General features: G+C 36.7%; 1 protein-coding gene across 1 annotated transcript in view; it reads right to left on the bottom strand.

The window, feature by feature from the left end:
- Nucleotides 1-24891, bottom strand: part of ikzf2 (IKAROS family zinc finger 2) — a gene marked incomplete at both ends in the record, with an annotated part of 64989 nt that extends 40098 nt beyond the window's left edge. The window contains 2 exons of the mRNA XM_079254726.1: nt 24347-24386; nt 24628-24891. Coding sequence (XP_079110852.1) covers nt 24347-24386; nt 24628-24891 — 304 coding nt within the window. The remainder of the gene's footprint in view (nt 1-24346; nt 24387-24627) is intronic.
- Between the last annotated feature and the right edge of the window lie 1391 nt (nt 24892-26282).

Raw genomic sequence — 26282 nt, 5'->3', positions numbered from 1 at the left:
GTGTAAATTTCATATAAATTAACTTTAACCATTTGAACATATTTGTTTTGTGAACACCAACTGCTTTAAAACTCTTGTTAAGATAAATCAGACCTTTTTTGTGAAAGTGTTACTGTCCCTGGAAAATATCAAGCCCACAGACCAAAACTAATGGAATGCAGAAAGACTTTCTGCCTGTTGAACAGATTTGACCATAATGGAAAAAGGCATTACAGTGATATGGCTCACTTCCTGTTTGTGTCTGAGCTGCCAAATTTGTCAAAAACAATAAGGAGACTAAATGGAGAGAAGATTCCTGGGAAATTATTAAAATTTCAATAACAGTAAGTGTCTTATATAAAAAATTGTTTGAAATACATGCGACGGAATTGGAACATGTGTACAGTACAAAACCACCTCTTGGTCCCAAACAAAACTACAAACTAAAACAACATTAATTTCTGTATTTGCCATTAAACGACAAGTATAGGCTACAAGTTACTTTTATGTTGATCGAGCTCAATTCCAAGATACATAAATAGATGGTGAGAGTAAAAGCTTATTTTGCTCATTTGTCTTGAATCGGAATAATATTAGTGTCTCTGTGCTGTCCTTCAGTCTAGCCCCTTCCAGCCATTGATAGGACTTGTTTCTATATGCCACTTCAGTGAACTGCTGGTGGTACATCCCATGCAGGGGCTTTTCCTCCCATGATGGTTCTTCCATCTCGTGTTCCTCCAGACTCCATTGTCTGAGACTATGACTAAGAGACTAAGTGATTCATCCCTCGGTACCCTCTTCCTGATGTATTCGTGGAGCTTAAATGTTTCATCTTGGATAGTGACCTTGATGCTCACTAGTCCCCGGCCCCCTTCTTTGCACTTAGTGTATAGTTGCTGGACACTGGACTATGGGTGGAACCCTCCGTGCATGGTGAGTAGCTTCTGTTTTTTTTACATCTGTGGTCTGAACTTCCTCCTTTGACCAGCTTATTATCCCACCAGGGTATCAGATCACTTAGCTGTTAATTGCCCGAATATTGTTCTTGCCATTGAGCTGACTGTTCTGTACTTGCCTCACTCACTGCAAGTATTTAGCTGTGGGAGCTTTCCTTGTGACTTCTTCATGGCTGCCATTCGCCTGTGGTATGCCCAGGTACGTGTAGCTTTCCTCCATATCTTTTATCCTGCCCTCCAGGAGAGCAGTCCCCTTCCCTCTCTTTGTTATAATCCACCCACATTTCTCCAGTCCGAATGACATACTGATGTCCCTGCTGTAGATCCTGGTGGTGTGGATCAGTGAGTCAATGTCCCACTCACTTATAGAGCACAGCTTGATGTCATCCATGTACAGGAAGTGGCTGATGGTGGCCCCATTCCTGAGTCGGTATCCATAGTCAGTCTTGTTGATTATACAGAACAGCAGCAGGGACAGGGCATCTCCTTGATACATGCCATATCTGAAGGAGACCCATGCATTTGGCTTGAAGTTGGCCTCCAGGGTGGTCTGCCAATGCCTCATTGAGTTTGCAACAAATGTCCTTATGCTACCATTGATCTTGTACAGCTTCAGACATTTCAGGATCCATGTGTGTGGCATTGAGTTGTAGGCTTTCAATCCAGGCAGTGCACAGGCAGTGTTGTCAACCAGTAACTGTTGTTTGGCTCCTTTGGTTCCTTTGCCAATGCCTTTCTGTGTCTCCGCAATGTACTGTTCCATGTGTACACTTACCTTAGGCGCTATGATGCCTGACAGGTCGTGGAGAGGCAGGTTATTTGCCAGTAGTTGGATGGGACAGATCCCTTGTGGGGGTCTAACTTCTTATTTTGATTAAAGCCAATTGTCCAAGATGCTAGAAGCAATAATCTATGTGTGATTCTGATTGTGTATGATTCTTTTTGTGATGAGTTGTGCTGTGTTAACGCTTCTTGATACAAAGTTGATGTCACATTTGGAGAAGCAGACAAAAAGTGTAGTACATGACAATTCCTGATTTATCCAGCTGTTTTCAGTAATTTACTCTAAAACCATGTTGCATTTATCAGTCAATGGGTGGAGAGAGATTATCTATGAAATGGCATTACACATCCTGAAAAATAAATTCTTTGCACAACAGAAACTTTTATCACAGCACATGACCTGATGAAACTCTCACTGGTCTCTGTAGGTTGGAGGGGTTGAGAGGTGCAGAATTATTAATCTCTGCAGCCATTACAGGGAATTTTATTGGAAGGCATGGAGGCACTGCAGGTAAGCCTCATACGTAGTTTTGACTCTCTTCAGGTGTACAGCATGACTTCAGCTTTAACAAGAAGCACCATCTCTAACAACATATATGAAACAATAAAAGTCAAGGTAAGCTTAACCTAATCTTAAGAGTGAAAGAACTATAAAATCAAAAACACAAATTAAGTTGCTCACTCTGAGTTTGACTGACTTTTCTAAATATCTTAATTTTTGAAGACAGGGCCCGTTAGAAAACAATAACTCTGAGGGTAGCTGCTGTATTGCACTGAATTCTTACCAGCTGGTGGTTTTATTGCTTTTGTGTGAGACGTGGGCAGCCTCCAAACTAAATGGAGACAAACTCATCACAGTCTAAAAGCGTACATCCACTAGTGTTGGTAGTCAAACCTGTGAAAACTAAGAAAATGAGCTCACCTTGTAGTTGACAATAAAAGAGATATAATGCAAAGTATTACCTCATAAAATTTTCAGTTTCTTTATTACTGTCTTTATTTACTGTTGGAAATTGTTACACTTTCTTGGACAGGGTCAAAGGGGACATCTGGAGGTCAATGTATTGACATATTCTACTTCCCACATCACTCTTACCTAAATAAAGAAGCAGCAGGGATTTCCTTTTTTGGCTCCTGCATCTGTTGTTCTGGAGTATTTTAACTTAATGTGTGTGTTCTGAGTCTTGCAGTGTACTGGATCTCAAGTTAAGATATTTAGGCCATCACACGAGTGTAATGAGAACATGTTATCAAATCCTTATACCTAAAGAAACAGAAGACCTGCTGGAAAAACTAAGTGCAACACCCTAAATGAATTTTATGCTCTAAGATTCACGTGATAACATGATATTGTAATGTGTCAAGGCACAACTCTTCCACTAATCAGCAGAGGTGACACAGTTAGTTTTAATCTTAAAAAGACAGACACAGACAGACTGCTAAGGAAATGAATGAGTCACAGGGTAGAGGCATAACAGCCTCCAACTTAGATTGATAATTTTAATCCAATGTACATGAGGTTTTAGAAAGTATTTCTTAAACTAGTATTTTTATGTTTTAGGTGCTTTATACATTTTAGAATAAATCTACGGTGTATTAAAATGCATTTTATTATGTGCTTTTATTTTACATGAGTTTTGGATTTAAACATTATTTCCCTAAAAATAATTACATGTCTAAATATGCTTTGAAGATCAGTGCATTACAGTAAATGCTAGCACAGATTTTATCTGATGAACTTCTGAGAAATTTTATACTCAAGATGAGATGTTTTTATAAGCTTCAAAATGCATCAGATTAGAATCGTATTGTGGTTAACTGAGATTGCATAACTGCTATAAAGATACCTTAACATTTCTTGAACAAGAAATTTTATTTCATTAAAAAAAAAAAGAAAAAAAAACATTTTAGTGGTTTGCACACTGTTCTCTATGTCATACTGGAGCTTCAGGCAGTCTTAGGGACAATCATTGCGGTCGTTTAGGCAAATACATTCCCATGACCGGCATGCAAAATTAACATTCAGATTTGGCCTTTCATTGGCTATTATAAATATTCGGATTGTAATTACTGATTATGTCAACTGCATTGTTCCTTTCACATTTCTTTGTGGCTACTATGTTCAGTTGGTAAGTAAGGGTTATTTATTTGGTGTAAATGGACTGTTTTTACCTAGACGTGAGTACATTTAATGTATTGGATTTGCAGTCTTATTGAAGTCTTTTAGAGGAAATAAAAACAAAACAATTGAACATGTATAATAGGAGGACAGCAAAAGTGGGTTCTTTTTGGGATTGTATATGGAACTTCATTGATTTGTTAAAACAAATTTCCATCATATATTAAATGATTTAGTTGTTTTAGATTATCCTGGTGACAAGCAATGTCATTATTGATCAATTTTCCTCTTAATTATTTTAGGTCTCTAACTTTGTCACCTATATGCATACAAGCCTTTTGTCAATACAACACTGTTCCATTCAGCACACAAAGAAGTGTGGCTGGTTAAAAATGTCTAAATGTCATCCTCTCCAGAAGCCTATAAAGAATATATAGAAAAGCAACTCACTGTTTGGAGAAAGCTGAGTTGGCACATCCATAACTGCAGCTTATTGATATTCCACCTTGCTAAGAAACTGCCTGAGCACACGTGGTCAACACTATAGAGAGGTTTCTTTACCACATAATCACAGAGGTGCATATGCAAGGAGGGAGCTCATCCCTGCATATTCAAACAACAGAACAGAAATGACAAGGCTGCTGACTTTACCAACTACTACAAAGATTATTGCAAATTGTTCAGCATTTCAAGAGGATTTCCTGCCTATAACAAGAGAATATTGTAGATCTAAGTCAGTAAGACAGATAACTGAGGCCAAATCAGTCTTGAAGATGTTTCATGTTTTCTCTCAAATTGTAAAAAAGTAAAATTCTGATGCCTTATTATGCACTGCTTAGAACTATACAATCAAATAAGTAATCCAGCAATCAAGGTGAGCAGAAATACAACATCAAAAAGCACTGGTAAGATCACCATTTCTCAAGTCTAGGTGAAAAGTCTGAACTATGCAACAGAGTTTTAATTAGCTTACTTCATAACTGAGTCAACAAGGTGCATGTGTAATCTATTTCTTGATGAAGTTTATTTCAATCCTATGACTACCCACTGCAGTTTTACTCCTTTAGATTAATAATATATCCAGAAATGCTTGTAAGCAAGAAAACTTCACAGTGCAAAACTGTAAGTGGAGAAATATTTCTGTATATAACTAGCAAAGTAAAGCATGGTGTCATATCTGGTAACAAAGGTGAACTAAACTGTATTTGTTCTCAGAACATAGGCAACTAAAAACACAGTAGCAGAGTAATGCAAAAAAAAAAAACTACCAAGTGTTGAATGATGTTTTTATATTGTTTTTTTTCTCCCTTCTCTTTGGACCAACACCATTTTAACAGTCATCGACAACACAGGACTAGGTCTGAAATTAAATCAATTCCTCATTACTGCTCATTGGAAACATAAATATTTATCACCTTTACAGCAAATTCAATAAGCTAAAATATAGCTAAAGTACTTCACTGTAATACTATTCAACACTGTTGGTCAGCCAATGGCATTTAATGTGTGCACAGGGCACTCTCATTAAGGTTCTGTTTGTAGGAGACAAGCCCAGGGTGGGACTCTGGAGGACTAAGAAAGGTCAATGCACATGTTTCCTGCTTGAATTTTATGTGGGTGTTATTTGGTACTGTGTGTGTTCAGTGTGATCACTTGCATGTCCCTTATCGTATGATTAACCTTCAACACAATTTGCCTATGAAGTAAACAGGAACTGTCAAGTTCTTACTGAGGTGCTTGACAGTTACATTTCCAGCATGCATAAATACAACAAAGAGTATCTCATTTTCACACAAGTCCCCTGAAGAGAGTTGAATTAAACAAACACACAGAGACACACAAAGTATGTTAAGGCACTTGGGCACTTACTATTTGAACTAAATAGGTTGTATGTAAAACAATTTAATTTAAGCCCATGATTACTTTCTGACTCTTTAAATTTAAGGACAAAGTTGTCAAAACTTAACCAGGGATTTACAAAATATATAAGTTTGTATATATATATAAGAAACAGTAGTACCCATGGTGTTCGGAGCACTGGGGGCCATGTCCCCCCACCCTGGAGATGTGGCTCCAACAAATACCTGGAGAAACATTAGACATCTCCGTCCAGAAGAGCTCAGTTCCAGGAACAGCAAAGATACTGCGTAGGACACTAAAGCTCCCAAGACTCTGGTAGAGAACCCGCTGAGAGCCGCTGCTCCTCCACATCGACAGGAGCCAGTGGAGGTGGCTCGGGCATCTGGTCAGGATGCCTCCTGGACACCTTACTGGTAAGTGTTATAGTGTTGAATATTGCGGGTGTCCCTGAACATTACATGGAGTATCACCTCTTGCCTACAGACAGTGTTGGAGGAATGGTATGCTTATTTAATAAAGGGAACCACCAAACATTGAAGACTGGCTATGTGCTTTTCTAAAACTCACTGAGTCGACATACTATTACAGTGAGGGATTATATCTCTCGGCTGACCTGGGAACGCCTTGAGGTCCCCCCCACAGAGTTGGCAAATGTGGTTGGGGAGAGGGAAGTCTGGGTTTCCCTGCTTAGGGTGCTGCCCCCGCGACCCGACCCCAGATAAGCGGTAGAAGATGAATGGATGGTATTTGTATGTAAATATGTACATGTGCATATGTACATATGTATGTATAGGTATGTACATATATTTTCTTTTGTTTGAAATAAAAAATATAATATCAGTTATTTGAGAAGAAAACTTTCATGGCGTTGGTACAAGAGTGATCGGCATACAGATATTAACAACATTTTTAAAGTATTTTGAAAAGGTTCAAAGTTCAACTCATCTGTTAAAATGATAAAGTAAACTTTGTGTTAAAAGTTTAACATTTGAAATCCTGAAGTAATTTTGTATGCCAAAAACGTTTTTGGCATATAGACTAGGTTATATAGAAAGTTTCCTTAATTTCTGTTTAGCTTTCTTCCAACAATCTTTGCTTCATACCTAAATCATCACCTCCAAGTTCCATTGAAAGAAAGGAGACCAAGTATTTCATTCTTTTTAAGACGTGAGGCATTCTTTTCTTCTAACAGGAAAAGTACAAAAATGCTGCAGACACAAACATATTGTTGATTTGCTGTCTAATGAATCAGATTAAATCGATAAAAAAAAGAGAACTATTTTGTTGAACTATTATGTGGAACCACTTGTCATTACATACTTTGGAGTATGTGAATGATGTGAGGGAACGTCTGAACAACTTATATTAGAATTTTACAACCAACAACCACAGCAAATATGTAGCCAAATTTTATTTACTTTCCCTTGCTGCATTATTTTTAATGATGACAAAGAAGAGTATGGGATAGTGACAGCTTGTAGGAGGAGGCGTTGTAGAAATCTCCCTGTGAGAAGAGATAAAAGGAGAGAGTAAAGAGTTAGATGGGCCTTGGGTTAATAGCATTTGACTACCATTCCTTGTGTGTATGCCGTGTATGGTTCTCCTCTGAGGTTGCACTCTGTAAGGCAGGACAAAGTGTAGGATTGGGTACAGATGAACAGAGGGATTCTGGAGGCTGCGTGTCAAAGGAAGGGTATTGTAAGGATACATAGGTTCCTCTTTGATCACAATGAATGTTCAGCTGATGCTTACTTCTTTTTGGTCTCCAGGGATGCAGTGGGGAGGTCGAGTGTTGGGGATGTTAGGATTTAAAGTTTGCAAAAGAAGGAGGTGGGGTAGAAATGAGCAGGTCACAGCAGGTGTGCACAATGTCTCATGCAAGTTGAGTTACATTTCACTGTAAAACCTAACATGAAGTGTCATGTCATAGAGGGCTGAACATTGTGGAGATTTCATGCCACTTTGTACTGAGAAGTGCTTTTTTCCCCAAAAGGTTTTTGTGTGTGTGTGTTTGTGTGTTTGTGTGTTTTTGTTCTCTTGAAACAATTTTAAAGGCTCAAAAGAAAGAAGTGCAAAAGTGATATTTTGTCAAGTGCCAATTTAGTGCACCAGGTAAGATTTCCATAGGTGCTCTCTTGGATCAGAATCAATCTGATAATCAGTCTTTATACACACAGAAGCGGCACATATGTATTCTAGATTCCCTTCATTTAAAACAACAAAACCAAGAAACCTAAAGAAGCATGTCACACCACATAAAAAATAATTCAAATAAGGTATTTCATAGAAGAATGTTATTGTTTCATGAAAAATCCAAATATTGAACATGAAAACAAGTAAGATCATATGAATTGACTTACAGCAGACACAACAATACACAGTAACTATGACAAAGACAAATTATAGACTTCTGTTTGTTGTGATTTGTACAGAGGAAGCTACATGCATGTTTAAAGGCTTCTTTATTTAGCTACGACAAATAGTGCTATCAAGTTATGGTGCTGTTGGCTTAGGCTAATATTTCCAGTTATTTGTAGTAATAGCACTGATTTAGTTATTTATTTATTTATTATTTTGTTTGCCCCCCCACCCCGCCATGTATCATGTTACCATTAGCATTTGCCTATACAGCCTATGGCTAGGGATGGCTCTGTCTATCACAGAAACCTACTTTTTTTTTTACCGCTTCCCTAAGTCAAATCAATACAGAACTCCTGCTTTTTCCATCCAATCTCAAAGTACAATTTCCAGTGCAAATTCCCTACTTTGGCTATGAATAGTTTGGTCTCATCTCTCCCGCTGATGCTTGTCATCTTTCAAAATGTTGTCACCTTTATGCTGCACAAGCACTTACTGTTCTAACCATTTATGTGGAACCATTTGCATAAAAATGATACTGGCAGCCATGCCTGGACATCTGGACACTGCTGTTCCCCACAAATCCCTGCTATAGCCTGTTCAGAGGCAATAACACTTTCAGTTTCCTTGGAATAATTTTCAGACAGAATTAGTCTGACTCTCTTTAAGCCAGACACATGCCAGAGTAGACTGTAAATGAGACTGGAAAGTCCTCTGTTTGGAGCTGAGGCAGAAATATGAGCGCTTAATTCTGTGGCTTTTATACAAAGATTAGGATCCACATATGTTGTGCGTGATGCAGCAATTTACTCAAGTCAGCAAAAGAAAAGTAGCCTTCTTGTGTCTCTCAAATGCATTTACTGTATTACACAGTCTCTTTCATTCACACACTCACTAACTCAATTAATGTCTCACTTTGGACGCTTGCTCACTCACCCACACAACCACACTCCATTAATTACTTTATCTTCCTTAGACAGTGAGACACATTCACTGAGTCATAACCTGCATCATGTACTCATTTCTACATTCATTCGCTCCTACATGATGTTTTACAATACACATCGCTTATGCTATATGTATGACAAGAGTGGCACATGTAAACCGACCTTGTTTGATTTGCCACAAAACTGTGACATACCTTAGCTAACAGTGGTTCTCGTAATTTGACGACAAGCAACTTCACAGTTTAGTAAAACCTTCACCATATTTACCATCAGTAGTAATGTCCCTAGGTAGGAAATGTTCTGGGTTTTGGCATAATTATTCATAGTTACAAGGTAAGTTATTCATTCTGATTGAGTAATTACTTTACACTTCAGTGAATCTTCAGTATTTCTTTGGTATTTTGTATTTATTGAGCTTTTTCCTCAATCTAATGTTTTTCAGTTGAAAACTAATGAAAATAAATGGCCAGTCCTACTTTTGATATTGATATATTGTGTCAAATTTACTTTAAAATAGAACTCATGAAACATTTTACAGTAAAAATGTCTTAATAATGATGTCTTATTTCAATATAATTCATCCTGAACCCAGCCATACATCAAGTGAAATACTTAATATATAAATCAAGACATATTTAAAGTTTAAATTATTTTCAGGTAAACTTTTATGTAATCATCTTGGATGTTCAACTTGGGTCAAACATATGCATCTGAGAGGTTTAACATGACAACCAGAAACCATCTTAATTTCAAACAAAAATTACATTATTACTCAAGAACCATCCCATCCATCCTTCACCTCAGAACTGAAGCATTAGGTAGAATAAAGTTGGATCAGGAGGTTTTGAGGAACACGCCAAAAGTCTTCCACAGAACTGATGCATGAAAGACTTGGGCAAATTGAAAAATCGCTGAAATGTTAGCATAGGTATTGGAGAGAAAGAGGCAGATCAGAGGAAACCAGTAACTGAAATCTGAGGTATACCACTCAAAAGAGGTCCATCCATTTTTATGTACCTTCATATTCAAATGAGTGTTTGTAGAGGAGCCTGTCCCAGCTATCAAGTGAGAGGCAGAGATAAAAAAAAAACAAAAAAAACAAAAAACACCCACACCAGCCTCTACATAAAAAACAATAACTAATCTAACATGCATAGAGGTAAAGAGCCCAGAGAGAACCCACACACGCACTAATACTAACCATCAAATCAAACCCTTTGATATCAGGTAAAAAAAAGAACGGAGGAGAACAACAGATGAGCTTTAATACAGATAACCCACAAAATTGACATACCTGGTTGATTAAAAATAAAACAGGATTTTTTTTTTCCTGTGGTCACAGAGACATTTCTCAAGAAATAAATGATAAAGTCATGCGGTCTTAAACAAAGTGTAGAACAATGTCCACTGTAGTTCACAGCTGTGTTGATGGTCACACGATGCTGCAAAACAGATTCAAATAAGAGTTACATTTTATGATATAAAAACACTTTTGAATGTAGGCATAGTGATATCTTCAAAGAGTCTGGTTTCAAATAAAAGGGAAAGTTTTTTTTCTTTTTTTTTTTTTTTTCTGTTATTGTTAAAAGGACATCATACACGTTTTTTTTTTTTTTTTTTTAAATCAGTTAGATGACAATGTAAACCAGTACATGTTTCATAGAGTTCTTTGGAGACATACGGTAAGTAATTATGAATTCATATAACTTTATGCCCTGTGACGGACTGGCAACTTGTCCAGGGTGTATCCTGCCTCTCACCCAATGATTGGGCTTTCTGCATGACCCTTAATTTGTCTAAGCGGTTAAGAAAACAGATGGAAGAGTGACTTTATGCATACAAAACATCAATCAATTATTGTAAACTAAAGTAAGTATGCATTATTTAAAGAAAAATGTCAGAGTTTTCAACCACTTCGATTATTGAGTTAGTTCATGGTCCTTTGTTTAAAACATGTTTTTTTTTTTAATTAAAAGAATGCTCATTCCAAAGCCTTAAGGTATCTTACTCTACAGTGGTCCAGGTTTATGAATAAAGCACAACACAACAGTGGTAATTTAATGAACTACTGGTGGACATTACAAATAGAATAAGTCATGCAAACAGATTGGCTTGGTGTACTCTTTGTGTCCATGGAGGTTTAAATCAATGGATCTTTTTAATAAGGGTGGGATTAATAGGCTTTGTAATTAGTGGTACATTCACTACTCGCTGTTTGTCTTGATCAAGTGTAAAATTTTCACAGGTAATCTTTGTGGCATGAAAGGCAGTTGTAAAAGTAAAGCTACGATGACACTACTGGTTTTATATTTAAAAAAAAAAAAAAAAGAAAAAAAAAAAGAAAAACTTATAGTGCTTCCTGTAACATTTTTAATTTTGGGGAGTATACAGTCTACTTTGGGCTTGTCCTTAAGTTGACATTGATCGATGGCTTCATTAGAACAGTTGAATGGCTTACATTTCTGAGGAATATTGGAAGAAAACAGACTACTGATCTTGAAGGCTTGATTGGCTTCCTCTGTGTATTTGAACATTCTTCTTCCACAGTGTACAGTCAAAGAAACAAGAGACTCATGAACATCAGCAACAACAAATATTTTGAAACAGAATTACCAATCATCTTCCTTTGCCTCTGGAAGAAGGACCACACGGAGGAGGGGTTCATGGTTAGCTAACATACAACAGTAGCTGTTTACTTCAGGGGGGATTTTGCAATACTTTCTACAAAATAAAGTTCCACTAATACAGTGTAGTGAAAAGGAAATCCACAGTGATGACATCATGTTTTATTTTTGCAGTATTCATTTTCTGATACATGTAGGAACTCATTGAAAATCCAGACAATAACTTTGGCAAAACATATTTCAGTGAATTTGTTGCTTTGTCAGCTGCTAGTGTAAAAGTTTTTTGTGTAGGGATGCAACTTATTTGATGGCAAATAGAGTGGTACATCACAATTGTCAAATGACATTTTTAATAAAATTTGTGTTGGCTTGCCAATGCAGGGAATTATCAAGACATATTAAGTTTGACTGCATTCCTCTTAGTGTGTAGGGGGTGTTCTTGTGTATTCTGGTTTACTGTAATAGCTTAAAAGGACGCTTAATGGGCCTGTTCAAAGACTGATTTCAGCTGTGCTTTAGCTACTGCGATAGGTCATAATATAAAAAGGTGTCCTTATATTGACGCTGGCAGTATGAGAGTCCCAATAAGTCTTGCTGGGATCTATGCAATAAGGAAATAGCATACATAAAAAAAACTTTTTAAACCCAGCCAACCACGTCTAACATTGTGAAGAATGTTAGTGAAAAATTTGTAGACGATGTCTTTGAGTCTTGATATTAATTTTAAGACAAATAAATGACCAAAACTGTAAATCTCCAACAGCACTAGAAAAAAAAATCCCCAACAGTACTGACAATGTAAGTATCATAGTTTACCTTGTAACAGTGCAGTGTTATGCTGATAAAACCTGGACCTTTCCATTCACATGGATAGTGATTGGACACCTGCTAAACATGTTTATAGACTGGTCTGATGTGCCACCTGTACGCCAACGTTAACTCCTGACGTGGTGGACTCAACCAGTAGTGTACTTGCAAAAACTACTTAGGATGGGATCAAAGCTTATAACTAGAGTAAGGTGTTCCCGGCAACAAATAGGCCTTAAAAACCAATCTAAAGCAAAGCCAGTCCAACTCACTACCCAAAAGACCAATATGATTTATTTTTTATTATTCTTTCACATCCTCTTGGATACCTTCATTGGCCATGCATTGACTGACCAGAGCTGCTTCAGGAGCAAGAAGATGACCTCAGTATTATACAGGTCATATTTGCTGTATTGTTCCATCGGAGAAAAATATATAAATAAATAAATAAATTGGCTTGGCCACCCTTAAAGACTCTGCTAAACCCTGAACAGCATCATTTGAAAAGCTAAGTATCTGAAACTCTAATAATTGAAGGTTAATAACCAGTTAATAATATTTATATTTTTAGATGTATTGCTTTCAGCAAATAGCAAGAGAAAACAAAAGACTTCTTTCATTTATTTTCATACACAGAATCTGAACTAATCATGTTGTTACTATTATTATTTATCCAAAGACTGTCCTTTCTTCAAGAGGGATCAAGGAGGATCTGTTTAGACTAAGTTTGGTGTATATTTTTTCATGTGTGACTGAAACATCTGTGCCGTGGGTTTAAGTAGAAAAGGGTGAATCATTTTGACTGAAATAAATCACACACTTAGATATATGTTTCAAAAATGTGTCTACCTATGAAAAAGAAGAAGAAGAAAACAGAAACAATTAAAATGTTTTTAAAGGATTTCACTTTTACCTTCTGCTTTTTTTTCTATTCCTTTCATGTTTAATACTATTTGTGAAATAAAAAAAAAACAGGATAGGAAGCCCAGTACGGCAAGGGACAAGAAGATCTACACTTCATGCAGGTTTTCAAGGGTAATTATATTTTCTTTAGTTTTATGTGCCAGAAATATTTTATTACTCTATAACTTCTTTTACTGGGCTTTTTAAAGTGCCATCATATCTCACCTCTAGAAGCTGTATGGCTACTGAACAAGTCATGAAAGAAGAGGCTGTAATTCTCCAATAACCCTTCAGTTTGTCAAAGTTACTTCTCTTTTATGTTGAAATATGAAATTCATCCTAAAAAGTTGATGAATATTGTATGAAACCCTGCCAAGCAGGCAACCCATCAATCAAACTATTTTAGAAGACTTCCTCCCACCATTAGATAAATCTAAAAATAGACTTCATAAGTATAAAAGCTCTCCTAATGACATCTAATGATAATGTGATGAGGAACAATAAAGATTTTGGCAACATTTTAAATGTTGAACAACATTCAAAGTTGCTGTTTTTTTATTTTTTTATTTTTTTTTTATTTTCTTCCACACCAGACTAAGCTTCTATCTTCCATAATAAAACTTTTGGAAACCTCCGTGTAGATGCATACTTAAAGAGAACAAGTAGTCACTGAATAATCAAAGGTAAAAATGCTCTTATCTTCAGCATTATGCATTGCACATAGACCAAGGAACCCATAAGGCCATGTGACCCTGTGATCTGTTGTTGTTTATTTTCAACCCTAACCCTGAAACTATTAGAGGTCTCAACATTGCATATTCTTTCTACCTTGACACTTAAAGGTGTTTAGTTAAACAAGATGCCCAAAGTTCAGAGTTCAATAAACTATGAAGACCTTAATTAGGGTATAGCTTTAAGTTTGAATCATCATCCTACATGAATATGTTATCCTCAGGCCACTAAAAGCCAACATTTCCCTCCATTTCCAATTTAACAAGGTCATCGTCTGATTTAGCCATAACCATGTATACATTATGGTTAATATATGATCTTATAAAAGAAAAGTCAGATTTATTTATTTATTATTTTTACAAGTTCACTCCTGTTACTGTAATGAATACAAACGTTATTGAAACAACAACTAAAACAGATTATGCGTCTCATACCTTCCATGTTTAGCACAAGTAATCCGTTTTAGGGTAGAAAAATGGGCTAGTTTTAGGAATCCTGTTGGTTTCAAAATGGCTGTCTGTATGTTTGTGTATGTCTGTGATCACAGATCACAGATGGAAATAAAATTAAATAAAAATAAAAAACAATTCCAGGGCAAAATTGTAGTGTTGTTGTAGGTAAAGACAATGATTTAGATGATAATGCCTTGTTCTGGAGGGTGATGGCTGCTGTCAGAAATCATCTCAAATCCATACACACTTTCTGTTTCCTCATTGTGTTGTGTTATGTATGTGAAGAATTTTTCATAACACAGGAATAATCATACAAATTTTTACTTTAGAATGCGACAGTAAACTGTAATAGGACTAACAGTGCCTCATTTTTTTTCCAAGACGATCTGTTAGTTTTTCAAACTGTACAGATGCAGTGCTGCTCAAATGATTTCTTTGCTTGGATGCTTTCAGGACTGTTTCCATGGCAACGGAGAGTTATCCTATTTGCTTATTTAACCTATTTATTTTTGTGATAGCAAATCCTATTGTGACGGGACCTGTCTATCTGTGCTGCATTCAAGAACAAATGGGAATTAAAACTTTTGAATGAAAATAAAAGGAAATAAAACAAACAAACAAAAAAAACAGGACAACATCCAGTCATATTTCTTAGTCTAAAACTTATGTAACGTTGATGTGGAAATGCAAAATTCAACCCTGAATTCTAAGTCAGCTAGACAGAACTGTCCAGGGTGTACCCCGCCTCTCCCCTGATGATAACTGGAATAGCCTTCAGTTTTCCCGCAAACCCTTATATTGGACTGAGTGGTTTGGAAGATGAATGAGTGAAGTCAGCTGGACAAACAACTTTCTAATTTGGATTAAAGCCATAAATTCATTCACTGATAACAGATTTGAGAGTAACAGTAAAGCACAGTTAACTCATTTTTACAGAAATGAAATACTGCTGAGAAGATACTCATGCCTAAAAACATCATCCAGAGGTGGGCCATCAGCCATTTTGTCAGTCCCATGTCAACCACACACTACCATTAAAGCAATAGTTTTCTCCCATATTTTTGATGAAATGCAAAACATTATCACAGCTTTTCTTTTTAATTTCTGTGGGAAAGTTAAGAGTAAGCAACATTATAATTTAAAGCAAGAATTTCCTGCAATGTCATCAATATTTCTTCCTTTTACTTATTAACATAAAGACAGTTATGCCAATAATGATTATTACATACCAGTGTGATTGACTGAACACAATTTTACTTTTGATTGTTATTTTTCCACAGTCATGAAAAATAAAGTACCTCTCATGAAGACACATTTTCACAGTCTTTGTGTTTGAAAGTTTTAGACAGGGGTTTTTCTTCAGACAAACATTTGCAGTGGCATCCTATGGTGTGCAGGAAGCTTTTCTGGTTTTACTCCTCACTTTCTCACCAATGGAGAGAAAGTGGAAACTCGCACACCAAAGGAGTCTCCTGGACATTTTGACTGCTGTGCAATTTTCAAGTCTGAATACTGCCGATAATATATGATGGCATTAAAATAGGTTGTGTATAAAATTAAGGAGATAAATAAAATGATTAAATACACACCCCTGATTATGCTTCAGAAGACCCACTGATATGAGAGGGCACAGATTTTAGAGAGATCTGGCTTCTCAAGTCAAATGCAAAGTAGGACAGACGTCTATAAATTATGGAGTAAACAGATATGAAAGAAGACTCAAACGTGATTTAAATGCTGCTGTGCAATGTAAAGTAGTTGTGTGCTCTCCCAGGAAGAAACCTCAGAAAACACTTCATATAACATTTAAAATTTAACATAGCCATAGTTCACTGCTAACTTATCAACAAAAACATAAAGGTAAATATGTATCTGCCTTAAGTGGAATCCAACAGGACTGCTTCAAAATGTTGATACTTGAATTATAAAATACTTTAATGTCATTTTGTCTTTGTGGTGTGACAGGGAAGTTACTACCGCAGTTATCCGTATTAGTGAATTAAAAAACATCTTTATAAGCAACAACAAATGCAAACATGTGGAAAAAGAAAGAGACTTTTTTTTTAAAAAGGCTTGGAGTTTTAGTTGCAGTATAAGAAAAAGATTTAAGACAAAAGAAATACCTCAGCAGAGAAGTGTAACATAAATATTACAGCTCAGTATACACCAGAGTTTATTTACAACTCTGTGTCTGCAAGGTTTTCAGGTTTTGTGGTGGTAAAATAAACATAAGTCATTACTTTTTCTGCAAAATGTTCACTTTTATAGAGGTGTTCACACCTTCTGATCCTTAAATGTTTACGTTCATTAGCAGCACACACCTGCTAGTTACCTTCTTAATTTTCATTTGAAAGCAATCAGAATGGAATTATTTTTCTACACAGCACTGCTACAATTTGGTGTAAGTTAGTTAAATAGTGTGATATTCCTTGAACTGTAACAAGACATATCGCCTCCATGGCATGCAATGATTTACTGAAAGTGTTTAAATGATTTCATTATTCTGCCCCAAAACAGGAAGAATACGGAGCTACTTTTATTTTCATTTTTTTTAAAGCTGTAAAAATTTGACAAAGATGTAGAATCAAACTTTAAACCTTAACAAAGAGAAAACCAACACTTTGCTCTGAGAAGATAAAGTCAACCAACATGGCAGCTTATTCTGCACTTATTTTAGATTTATTTCCTCGATCAACACATAATTCTCTGTGGAACAAAAACAAGCTTCTTTGGAGCTTTTTCTTTTTTCTCTATCAAAATTTAATACACCTAAATGTTGCATAAGCATCCATACTTTTTTTGCCAATTATTTTGTAGCAGACATGTTCAGGTTTTTAAAAAAAAAAAAAAAAAGGTTTAGACGACTGAAGCATCTCAATCACTTGTATTTTTTTAAGGTGATATTTGTCCGTGTTTTATCTTAAGTGCGAATACAATGTTATGATCCTGCACCCTTTTTGCTTTGTTCACTTACTCCTTTTTGTGTCATTGGTCTTTTTGTTTCTTCTGTTCTTTAATGTCCCTTATAATGTTGCAAATTTTAGTGGAGCAAAGGGAAGTTTGTCTCCCCTGAAGAGCTTCCTTGAAAACACTTACCCGAGACATTGAAGGAAACAGCTAGTCCACATTAACACTATTTAAGTATGATTTCACATTGTGGCCTGCAATGCATAAATAACTGGAATTAGATATACACCTTTACCACACACGTGTGGTGTGTTACTGAATGGGCAGCAGGTTTGTTACTGTATAAAATTATAATACCACAGTTTTACAGCCCACGGTGCTTTGGCCGCTACTGACTAATAATAAACAGGAATGACCTTGGTCCTGTAAAACAGTGTTATCGTTTTTGGTTTTGATAATAATACGAGTGTGTTTTTGTAGATGCAGGCAGTCCATTCTATTTCGATGAGTCTGACTCACTACATGAACTGTTGTTTCAGCACCTCAAACCGCAGAATTGTTTGTTTGCTCTGTGCGATGAGCCACCCAAGCAGTGACAACTTAACTTGCTAACTTTTTGTGCTTTTTAAAATACTTTTCTGACCTATATTCAATTTTTGTTGCCATCCAAGCGTAATAAAATGATATTACACTGCATAACAACAGAGGAGGTCAGTGATAAACAGAGAAAGCTACAAACAACAGAAAACTATGTAGTTAAGTATCATTTTCCTAGTTTATTCAAGTGATTTTTAACATAAATTTTAAGGCCTGTGTGTGTGTTAAGGTAGAAGCTTTTGCATTACATTTGTATCTACTCTGTTACTTTTGTTTGAATCGATTTAACTATTGGAATTCTTGCTTGACTTTTAACATGTTTGTATCATTGCTGTATGAGATGTTTATCTGATTGGGTCAGCTGCATATAATAACAGCAGAATGTTTTTAGGCAGTAACACAGATGGCAATGTAAGCTTTTATTTGCTGTGGTTTCCATTTGTGTTTTTTGTGTGGCGACATCCAGGAGGAGACGACAGAAGGCGTATCCGTGGCCCTGTGTAAACCTTTAAACCCCATGCAAACCATTGCGCAGCTGAAAAGAATCTTGCCCACACTCACAGGAATTATGGTGAAATGCCTCAATCTTTTTTTTTTTTTCAGGATTGCACATCTATTCATTGTAAGAGTCATTCAGGTGAGTTTTAATACATTTTAGACAGTGGGTTGTCATTTGCCTCTTGCAACAAATAGCCTGTCAGACCACGCTACCATAAAGGCCTTATTGGTGACCATTCAAAGGTTGATTACCTGTCTGTCCAAGGACTTTTGTCCTCCATTCCTTAGTTTGTCTGGACAGTTAGATTTAGAGAGCTTGTTGGTTGTTCCAAACATCTTCCATCTCAAAATGATGGAGACAACTGTGATTGTTGAAGAAATGTTTTTGTTTCTTTGCCTAGATTTATGCTTTGACTGTGCCCCATTCCTCCTTAGAATGTAGCCAAGACAGAGTCTAAGACCTGGGGACAATGTGTGTATATATACATATAGATAGATACATATAGATAGAGAGATACTGTGTTTGGTCGTCTCCTGGTGCAGACGGCTCCTGTGATGGCGTTTCCTTACCTGGCTCATCTGTGCTCTGCAAAATGAACTAAGTAGGTGTATGTGTGATGTTTAAGACAAGTGTTGGAAATGGATGTTGGGTGTGTGTGTGTGTGTACGTTTGAGTGTGTGAGAAGGTGCGGGGCAGATGAATTTTCTTTGTTGTGCTTTTATATTGTGTAAAACACTTTGTGTTACATTTTATTGTAGGGAAAATGCTTCATAAATAAAAGTTTGATTTGATTTGATGAAATGAAAACTTTGTTTTAGGAAAGAAAAAGCAGCTTTCAGTCACTTAATAGTCAATTATAAATAAAAGGTATAAACATTCTATTTGAAGAGAATAAGCTATACATGATATTTACTTTTTTTTTGTTTTAAATATGTCACTAGTGATTTTCCATTCTGTAAACTTTGATCATTCCAGTGAGTAAAAGCCTCAGAGTCTCAACCAAATGAAGGAGACTCAACTTTTCACTCTTGAAAAGCATCCAAATGACAGGCCATTTGTGGAATGGAGATCTTTTTCCTCTTCTGTTACACTGTATCATTTCCTTTTTCTCTTCAGGGCCCCATTTGTGCCAGTGAAAAGACCCCTATTCTGTTCAATTGGGCCCACTGTGTTCATGTTTCCTGCTCACATCTGCCAAGCAACTCTTGACAGCTGCCACTCGGACCTGTTCAATTACTTCCCCATCTCTAGACAAAGGGTTAGATAGGAAGAAGCACAGATGGACTGAAGGTCTGGTTGGATCTAAAATGGAAACATTGTAAGCATGACAGTAGAACAAAAGTGATCATTTCTGCAGTAGCATTTGTTTTGTAAATTGGTGATGTTAGAGACAATATCTAATACCATGGACAAATGGACAGATATCTACAGACTCACACTTATGCAAATCTAAGTAAAAACAATTCTTTAGTACTGACAGTTAACCATAAAACGTATAAATGTTTTCTTTTCTAACCATAAATCTTGGGTTGAAGCTTTGATACATGCAGGGTAGCAGTCCTTGAATGCATGCAAGCCTCATCCCCAGATTTATGGAGGCCGAAGCACTCAGATTCTGAGAGACACATTTACTTTCCACAGACTCTTTGTCATCAATCACAATGCAACACCAAGGACGTCCTGTTTTCTCTGACATCTGCTGTTTGACGAACTCAAATTGACTGACACGGCAGAGCGGTTTATTACTATCCCCATTTGTGGGTTGCATCCTGAATACATGGAAAACTGATTTGTGTGGTCTTTGGGTTTATATTCTTAAAATTATTCATCCAAGATCCAAGATAAATTTAATTAGTTATCTCGCATTAGGGAGGGAAGCCATTGAAGCTTTGCATGTGTAATGTTGTTCTTCATTAAGGTGCCAAACAACTGTGTTTTTGTAAAGGATGTTGGACTCATCCAAAAGCTCTGCAAAGGAGGACTTTATGTTCTTAGAATCATTTGGTGTGATGGTTTATACAAGAATCAATTCAGCTACGGTTTTAGAAGTGCATTATAAAGATATGTCAAACATTTTATTATTTTTTGTTTATTTATTTTATAATGTCACAGCTAAAGGAATGCCCTTGGGTTTTTCACAGCAGAGTGGAAATGGGTGCATTCAATTGCAGATTACAAATTCATCGACTGCTAGAAGATTTAACTAGATGTGAGAATGTGAATCACCAAACAGGATGGTAAGTCATCTAGAAATAGAGGTATGTTGTTGTGGCCGTTGTAGAGTTCACTCATGAGAAAGGAAAACTAATTCTAATTCTAATTTGCTCATTGCTTCTACATAAGTAATTTAGGGACTTGACGGAGGAGAGATCCTTTCTAAGAAGCACTTGTCAGGTTTTTTTGTTTTTTGTTTTTTTTTTGTTTGTGCAACTGTGTGCTTTAACCTTATGTCTGCATATGTGTGTACCAGGGATGTGTGCATGCTTGCTGGGAAAACTACTTGGCTCTGTTGTGGTCCCATCTGGAATGACTTAAGAAAAGACTTGAGGACATGCAGGAGTTCATCAATAACCATTGGCCTCATGAAAAGTTAACCAGGGATTGAGAACAGACTATGCTTTCCCTGTAGGAATCGTATTGATGTAAGACATCCTTTAAAATCACCCACTCAGTCTGTCGCTTCTAAAAAATAGAGGAAGTTTTGTAGCGCTGTAGTTTTAATGGGATTCTGTTTATAAAAGAGAGAGAGAGGGAGACACAGAGAGAGAGAGAGAGAGAGAGAGAGAGAGAGAGAGAGAGAGAGAGAGAGAGAGAGAGAGAGAGAGATCCAAAATACTTCTGCATGGACTCTGATATACAATGACACTCTTATTAAGTAATCACATTTATTAGTTTTTGATTTTTACGAGACTAGATTTGGATGTTCTTGCAGGATGGTGATTTGTAGGTAGAATTAAAATCTTGTTGAACATAATATCTGGACCTACGTTTAGATCAAAAGCAGACATGTTGCTGTATATATAGTACCTTCTTTACATGATCCTAAAGGGAAGTGCTAAGGTGTGGTTGTCAAATGTTTAACTTTATAACAGGACTGCTATGCGCAGAGGGAAATAAACACTTTGCGACACATGATTTCTTAAATGTATATATTATCAGAGGTAGGAAAGGTCAGATAAGTGTTTACATGTAACACTTTTTATAAATAACTCTCCTGATTTTTGCTTCAGCTGATCTTGTTTCATCATCTGAAATCAGATTGTGTCTCAAGACATTAAAAATATTTCTGCCTTTTACAGAGCCTTGATGGTATTAAGGATGCTCCAGTATAAGATTTGGACAGGACAAATACACATGCTGGGTTTCCAGTCACACTTCATTTATCTCTCCTGAAAAGTACATTTTAATTCAAAATGAAACAATGAGAAATGACCAAGTTGCTCCTTTAGCTTACTGCTCTTTTCTTATAATTGCTATCAATCCTGATTTATTTTCAACCTCTTTTGACACCTCAGTTCAGACACGTAACTAAAATGTGATCTGGGTCAAAAGAGAGATGTTTAGTAGAGCAAGGCAGATATAAGATGCTGAAAATATACAGCTTATGCGAATGATTCTCTGTATAGTGAGCCCCATTATAAATGTATTGGTACTGGGAAAATTAGGGCCTCTAGACCAGTGTTGTTTAATACACAACACAGAACTTCTTGCAGGCTGTGGTTCCAGTAGTGGAAATGAAAAGTGAAGGATGCGATCATCCAAATTCACAAGCCCCCAGCAAATGTTCTTGTGGTCTAAATGCAGCTAATATTTGGATGGAAAATTATTTTTAAAAAAAGGTGGTGACAGCATAAAAAACATATTTAAAGCCTACAGCACTGAGTAATTTAATGTTTCAGTTGTCTATGAAAATAGGACATAAATATAATCATATTCTTCAATAGATCATTAATTGAACTGACATAGAATCAAAGTTTTGTGAAATATATATAAATGTTACATCATTTGATTATTATTTCATCCTTATGGATACATGTGATGTATCCATAAGGATACATCACATGTATGGATACATGGATACATGTCAGTTCACTTCAAGTCGATCCCAAACAAAAGACTAAAACCAAGCAAATCTAAAACACTCAGACATATTATGTGGTCATATTCATTTCCATGTTTGATGGTTGTAGCTTTAGCTATTTTGCAATACCCACCCTTGGCTCAAATTCACTAAACTTGACTCAGTTTGCGGAGTGTTTAAATGAGGTCTATCCATGTAGAAATGCAGTTATCTCGCCAGTGTTCAAGGCAAGTTGAATAAAGCTGAAAATGTAAGATTAAAGTGTTTTTCCTTGTGACACTTGTTCCTCTTCATTGTATGTATATATACATATATTATATATATATATATATATATATATACATATATTATATATATATATATATATATATATATATATATATATATATATATATATATATATATCAGCAAGTAGGAGCCTTTGCATTATGGTCCAGACCTTCTAAACCGTAAATCTTTCTGCTCCCTTAAATGTAAATGTCAGGCATGCAGCTCCTTAAACCAAACCATGCAGGGAGTTAGCACGAATCAGTGCAAGTGGACATGTTAAACACCAGTGTGTAATTTGTCCATAAAATAAAAGTCTATACCCAAGAACAGTGATGAATATTAAATGAACATTCATCTTACTTTTGGTTTGCTTAGAAAAAAAATAAAAAAAATAAAGATAAGACACGATAAATAATGGATCAGATCAAACAGGTGTAGAAGTATGTAAACAGTGTCTCTGTGTCTGCTGCCTGGAGGCATTATCACAACCAGGTTCAACTAAAAAATAAATGTTTAATTAAACTTTAACTGTTAAAAGCCAGAAGTCAGGATGTAAAGTTCTGATCTGAGTTCTAAAGGAATATTGAGCTGATAGATAAGAACAATATATTAGATAAGATAGATAATAACAATAGATAAGTATTGTTTTTTTAACATTTTGACCTTTTCATCTGATAACGGACCTTCATTATGACATAAAATATTGAGTGTAACTTATTTTATTTATTTATTCATTTTAGCTGGTAGGGAAAATTGAGTTGAGTGTGAGATCCTTAAAACTTTGACTTCTTTTTCTAAGCTAATCCTTTGAAGTAGTTTCCTGCTATCCGTAGGGCAACTAAGTTAAGAGCAGCTAGACATAATTTGTTTTGTGCATCACCGTCAACACTGAAAGTATGGTTTAATATCTGCAGGCCTGGTTGCATGGATGGAGCTTATAGAGAGTCAGAAATATGCTCAGGCAACAGACAGTAAATGACTCAACTCTCGTCCATTCCCGACAGACTACTGGATAACACATCAATAAACATGATGATTTAGAGGCATAAACGCTGTGTTGCACAGCTAATTATAATTTTTGATGAAGACCTTGATGAACCTACAAAAGTAAATTCCATCATTCAGCTGCTGATCGGCACATAGAAAACAAATATGGATGCCTCTAGAAAAACTTTGCTGTACTCTAGAGAGAAATATTTTACAAATGCATTCTCAAATACAGAAGTAGAGATGGTGAGAGTGGCCTTGTTTGACTAATTTGACGCTTTTCTGTGAAAAGTGCTTTGTAAATAAAGTTTGATAAAGTTGATATAAATGAGTGATTAATAAAACTTATTAGTCAGACAATTTCAGCCTTCGTCAGAGGCAGAACTGGGATTTTCCTTGGATCCACCATAACCAGTTATGGTTTGGGAGAAGAAAATAATGGCTAATCTCCTTTCCATGTTGAGGTAAAGCCCTTCTCCCTTCACCCCACACCTTTCTCTGCAGAGCTCCTTCACCGACAGAATGCTGCATCCAAAACGCAAAAAGAGCAAAAGAGTGCAAAAGTGTAGCAGCAAGCAGTGCAGACTGGAAACCAGCACTGCTCCCACTACACCTTAAATACACTCAATATAACCCAGTATAATTTATTCATTTTCATGTTTTCCCCATGTACGCTCTCTTCCAGCTTCCTGCCACAGTCCAAAGACATGCATGTTAAAATGATCTGAGTCTCTTAATTCTTGCTAGGAGCGAGCGCAGGTCTTACCGTTCGTCTCTCTGGGGTGGACTTGGGACATCCCCAGCTCCCTTGCAAACCGGCAATTAAATAATCTTTTTTCTTTTTATCTGTTATCTGGACTGATGGGGGGCCCTTTGGTGGGGTTAGGGGGGTTGCGGTCTCTGGGGTGCTTGACAGGGGCACTGAAGCACTCAGGGCTGGCCCTGTTCTCCCTCTTTCTAGGCTGGACCTTCCAGGGGGTGTTGGGTGGTTCTCGGGGCCACAGGGTCCTGGGTTCTGTCCCTGACTCATGCATGGGGGATCCTGTGCCTGGTGGGGCTGTCGGGCTGCTGGCCTTTATCCCCTGGAGCCTGCGCCCTCTGGTGGGGGAGAGGTTTCTGGCGGTGGCTTTCCTCTGCTTGGGAGGCCCCAGCTCCGAGCCCTGCGTTGGCTGCTGGTTTCCTGAGACTTGGGGCCTTCATGGTCCTCCTTGGAGGATCCTGCATCTTGGAGGATCTTGGAGGTTAACACAACTCACTCATAAATTCCAACATACAACTACACCCCGACACATATGCTGGTTACTCCTCTGTTCATAGTTGCTCATGGTTTTTCCTCTTAGGTTATCTATTGTGCTTTCCTTGAAGTTTTAGATACTTAGGGTTAGGGTTAGGGTTAGGGTTATAAATGTGTAAAAGATGTTTAGTTTATCTGTTGGGAAGTGTGACAGTTGATGTGGTTTGTTTTAATCTGTTATCTTGAGAAAATCTCAACATAATAAAACAGTATAAAAAAAAAAAAAACATGTGAGCATGACGGCTCTCAGCTTCTGTGCAGAAAGTATTTTTTGTAAACATACATACAAGAAGGGCACATATATCGTGGCACTCCTCTTTGCATCATTGGTAAGCATGGCACCTTATCATCTAAGTTTATTCTGTGAGGTATCCCCTCTACTAGTTTGGCCTTTACTCTTACCTTTGCATGATGTAATCTCCATTCATTTCCTACACTGCGTAATACAGTAAAGGGTTGCAGGGAAGCTACAGCCCATTCCAGCAATTATCACCCAGTAAGCAGTATACAGCAAGGACAGGTCACCAGTTTATCACAGATTATGTCATTTTCATGCGTATTTAATTTAAACTTTTTATTGTGATGAAAGCTTGCTGGTGTTAAATACTTTTGTCTCTGCCTCACTTGCTTTGGCAACAGTTTGAAATGGTTTCCTCAGATTTCCTGCAGCTGATAACGCCAGTTGCAAAAGTAATTTTGTGGCTAAGCCACATCGGCATCGTGCCATTTCATGTGTAGACCATGCAGGACTGTTTCCTCTTTGGTCTCATGCTTTTTCTCACTGACCTCTGCAGCATCACAATGACCACCATGTGAGACAAGCGCAGAGTATTAAGTAGAAATCACTTCATTTGATAAATTACTTAGATTTCACCATGAATGCGCTCGCAAAGAATGCAAGTATATGACCGTTGTCAATACATTCAGGATGATTCAATGTTTCGTTATATTGTTTCCCTGAAGCAGTCTCTCACCACTATTGATATGCTTGTCCATGGTAGATTTGGCTGATTGCTGGGATGAAAGCTGCACATTCCACATTCTTTCTCATATGATAAAGTGACATTCCATTCCTTTGATCTTGCCAGTTTAAATTCAGACCATGATGCCTTCCCTCAGACCACAAG

The sequence above is a fragment of the Telmatherina bonti genome (genome assembly GCF_933228915.1).
Source record: "Telmatherina bonti genome assembly, chromosome: 15".
Lineage (NCBI taxonomy): Eukaryota > Metazoa > Chordata > Actinopteri > Atheriniformes > Telmatherinidae > Telmatherina > Telmatherina bonti.
Note: the sequence above shows the minus strand (reverse complement) of the source record. Positions and strands in the feature narration are given on the sequence as shown.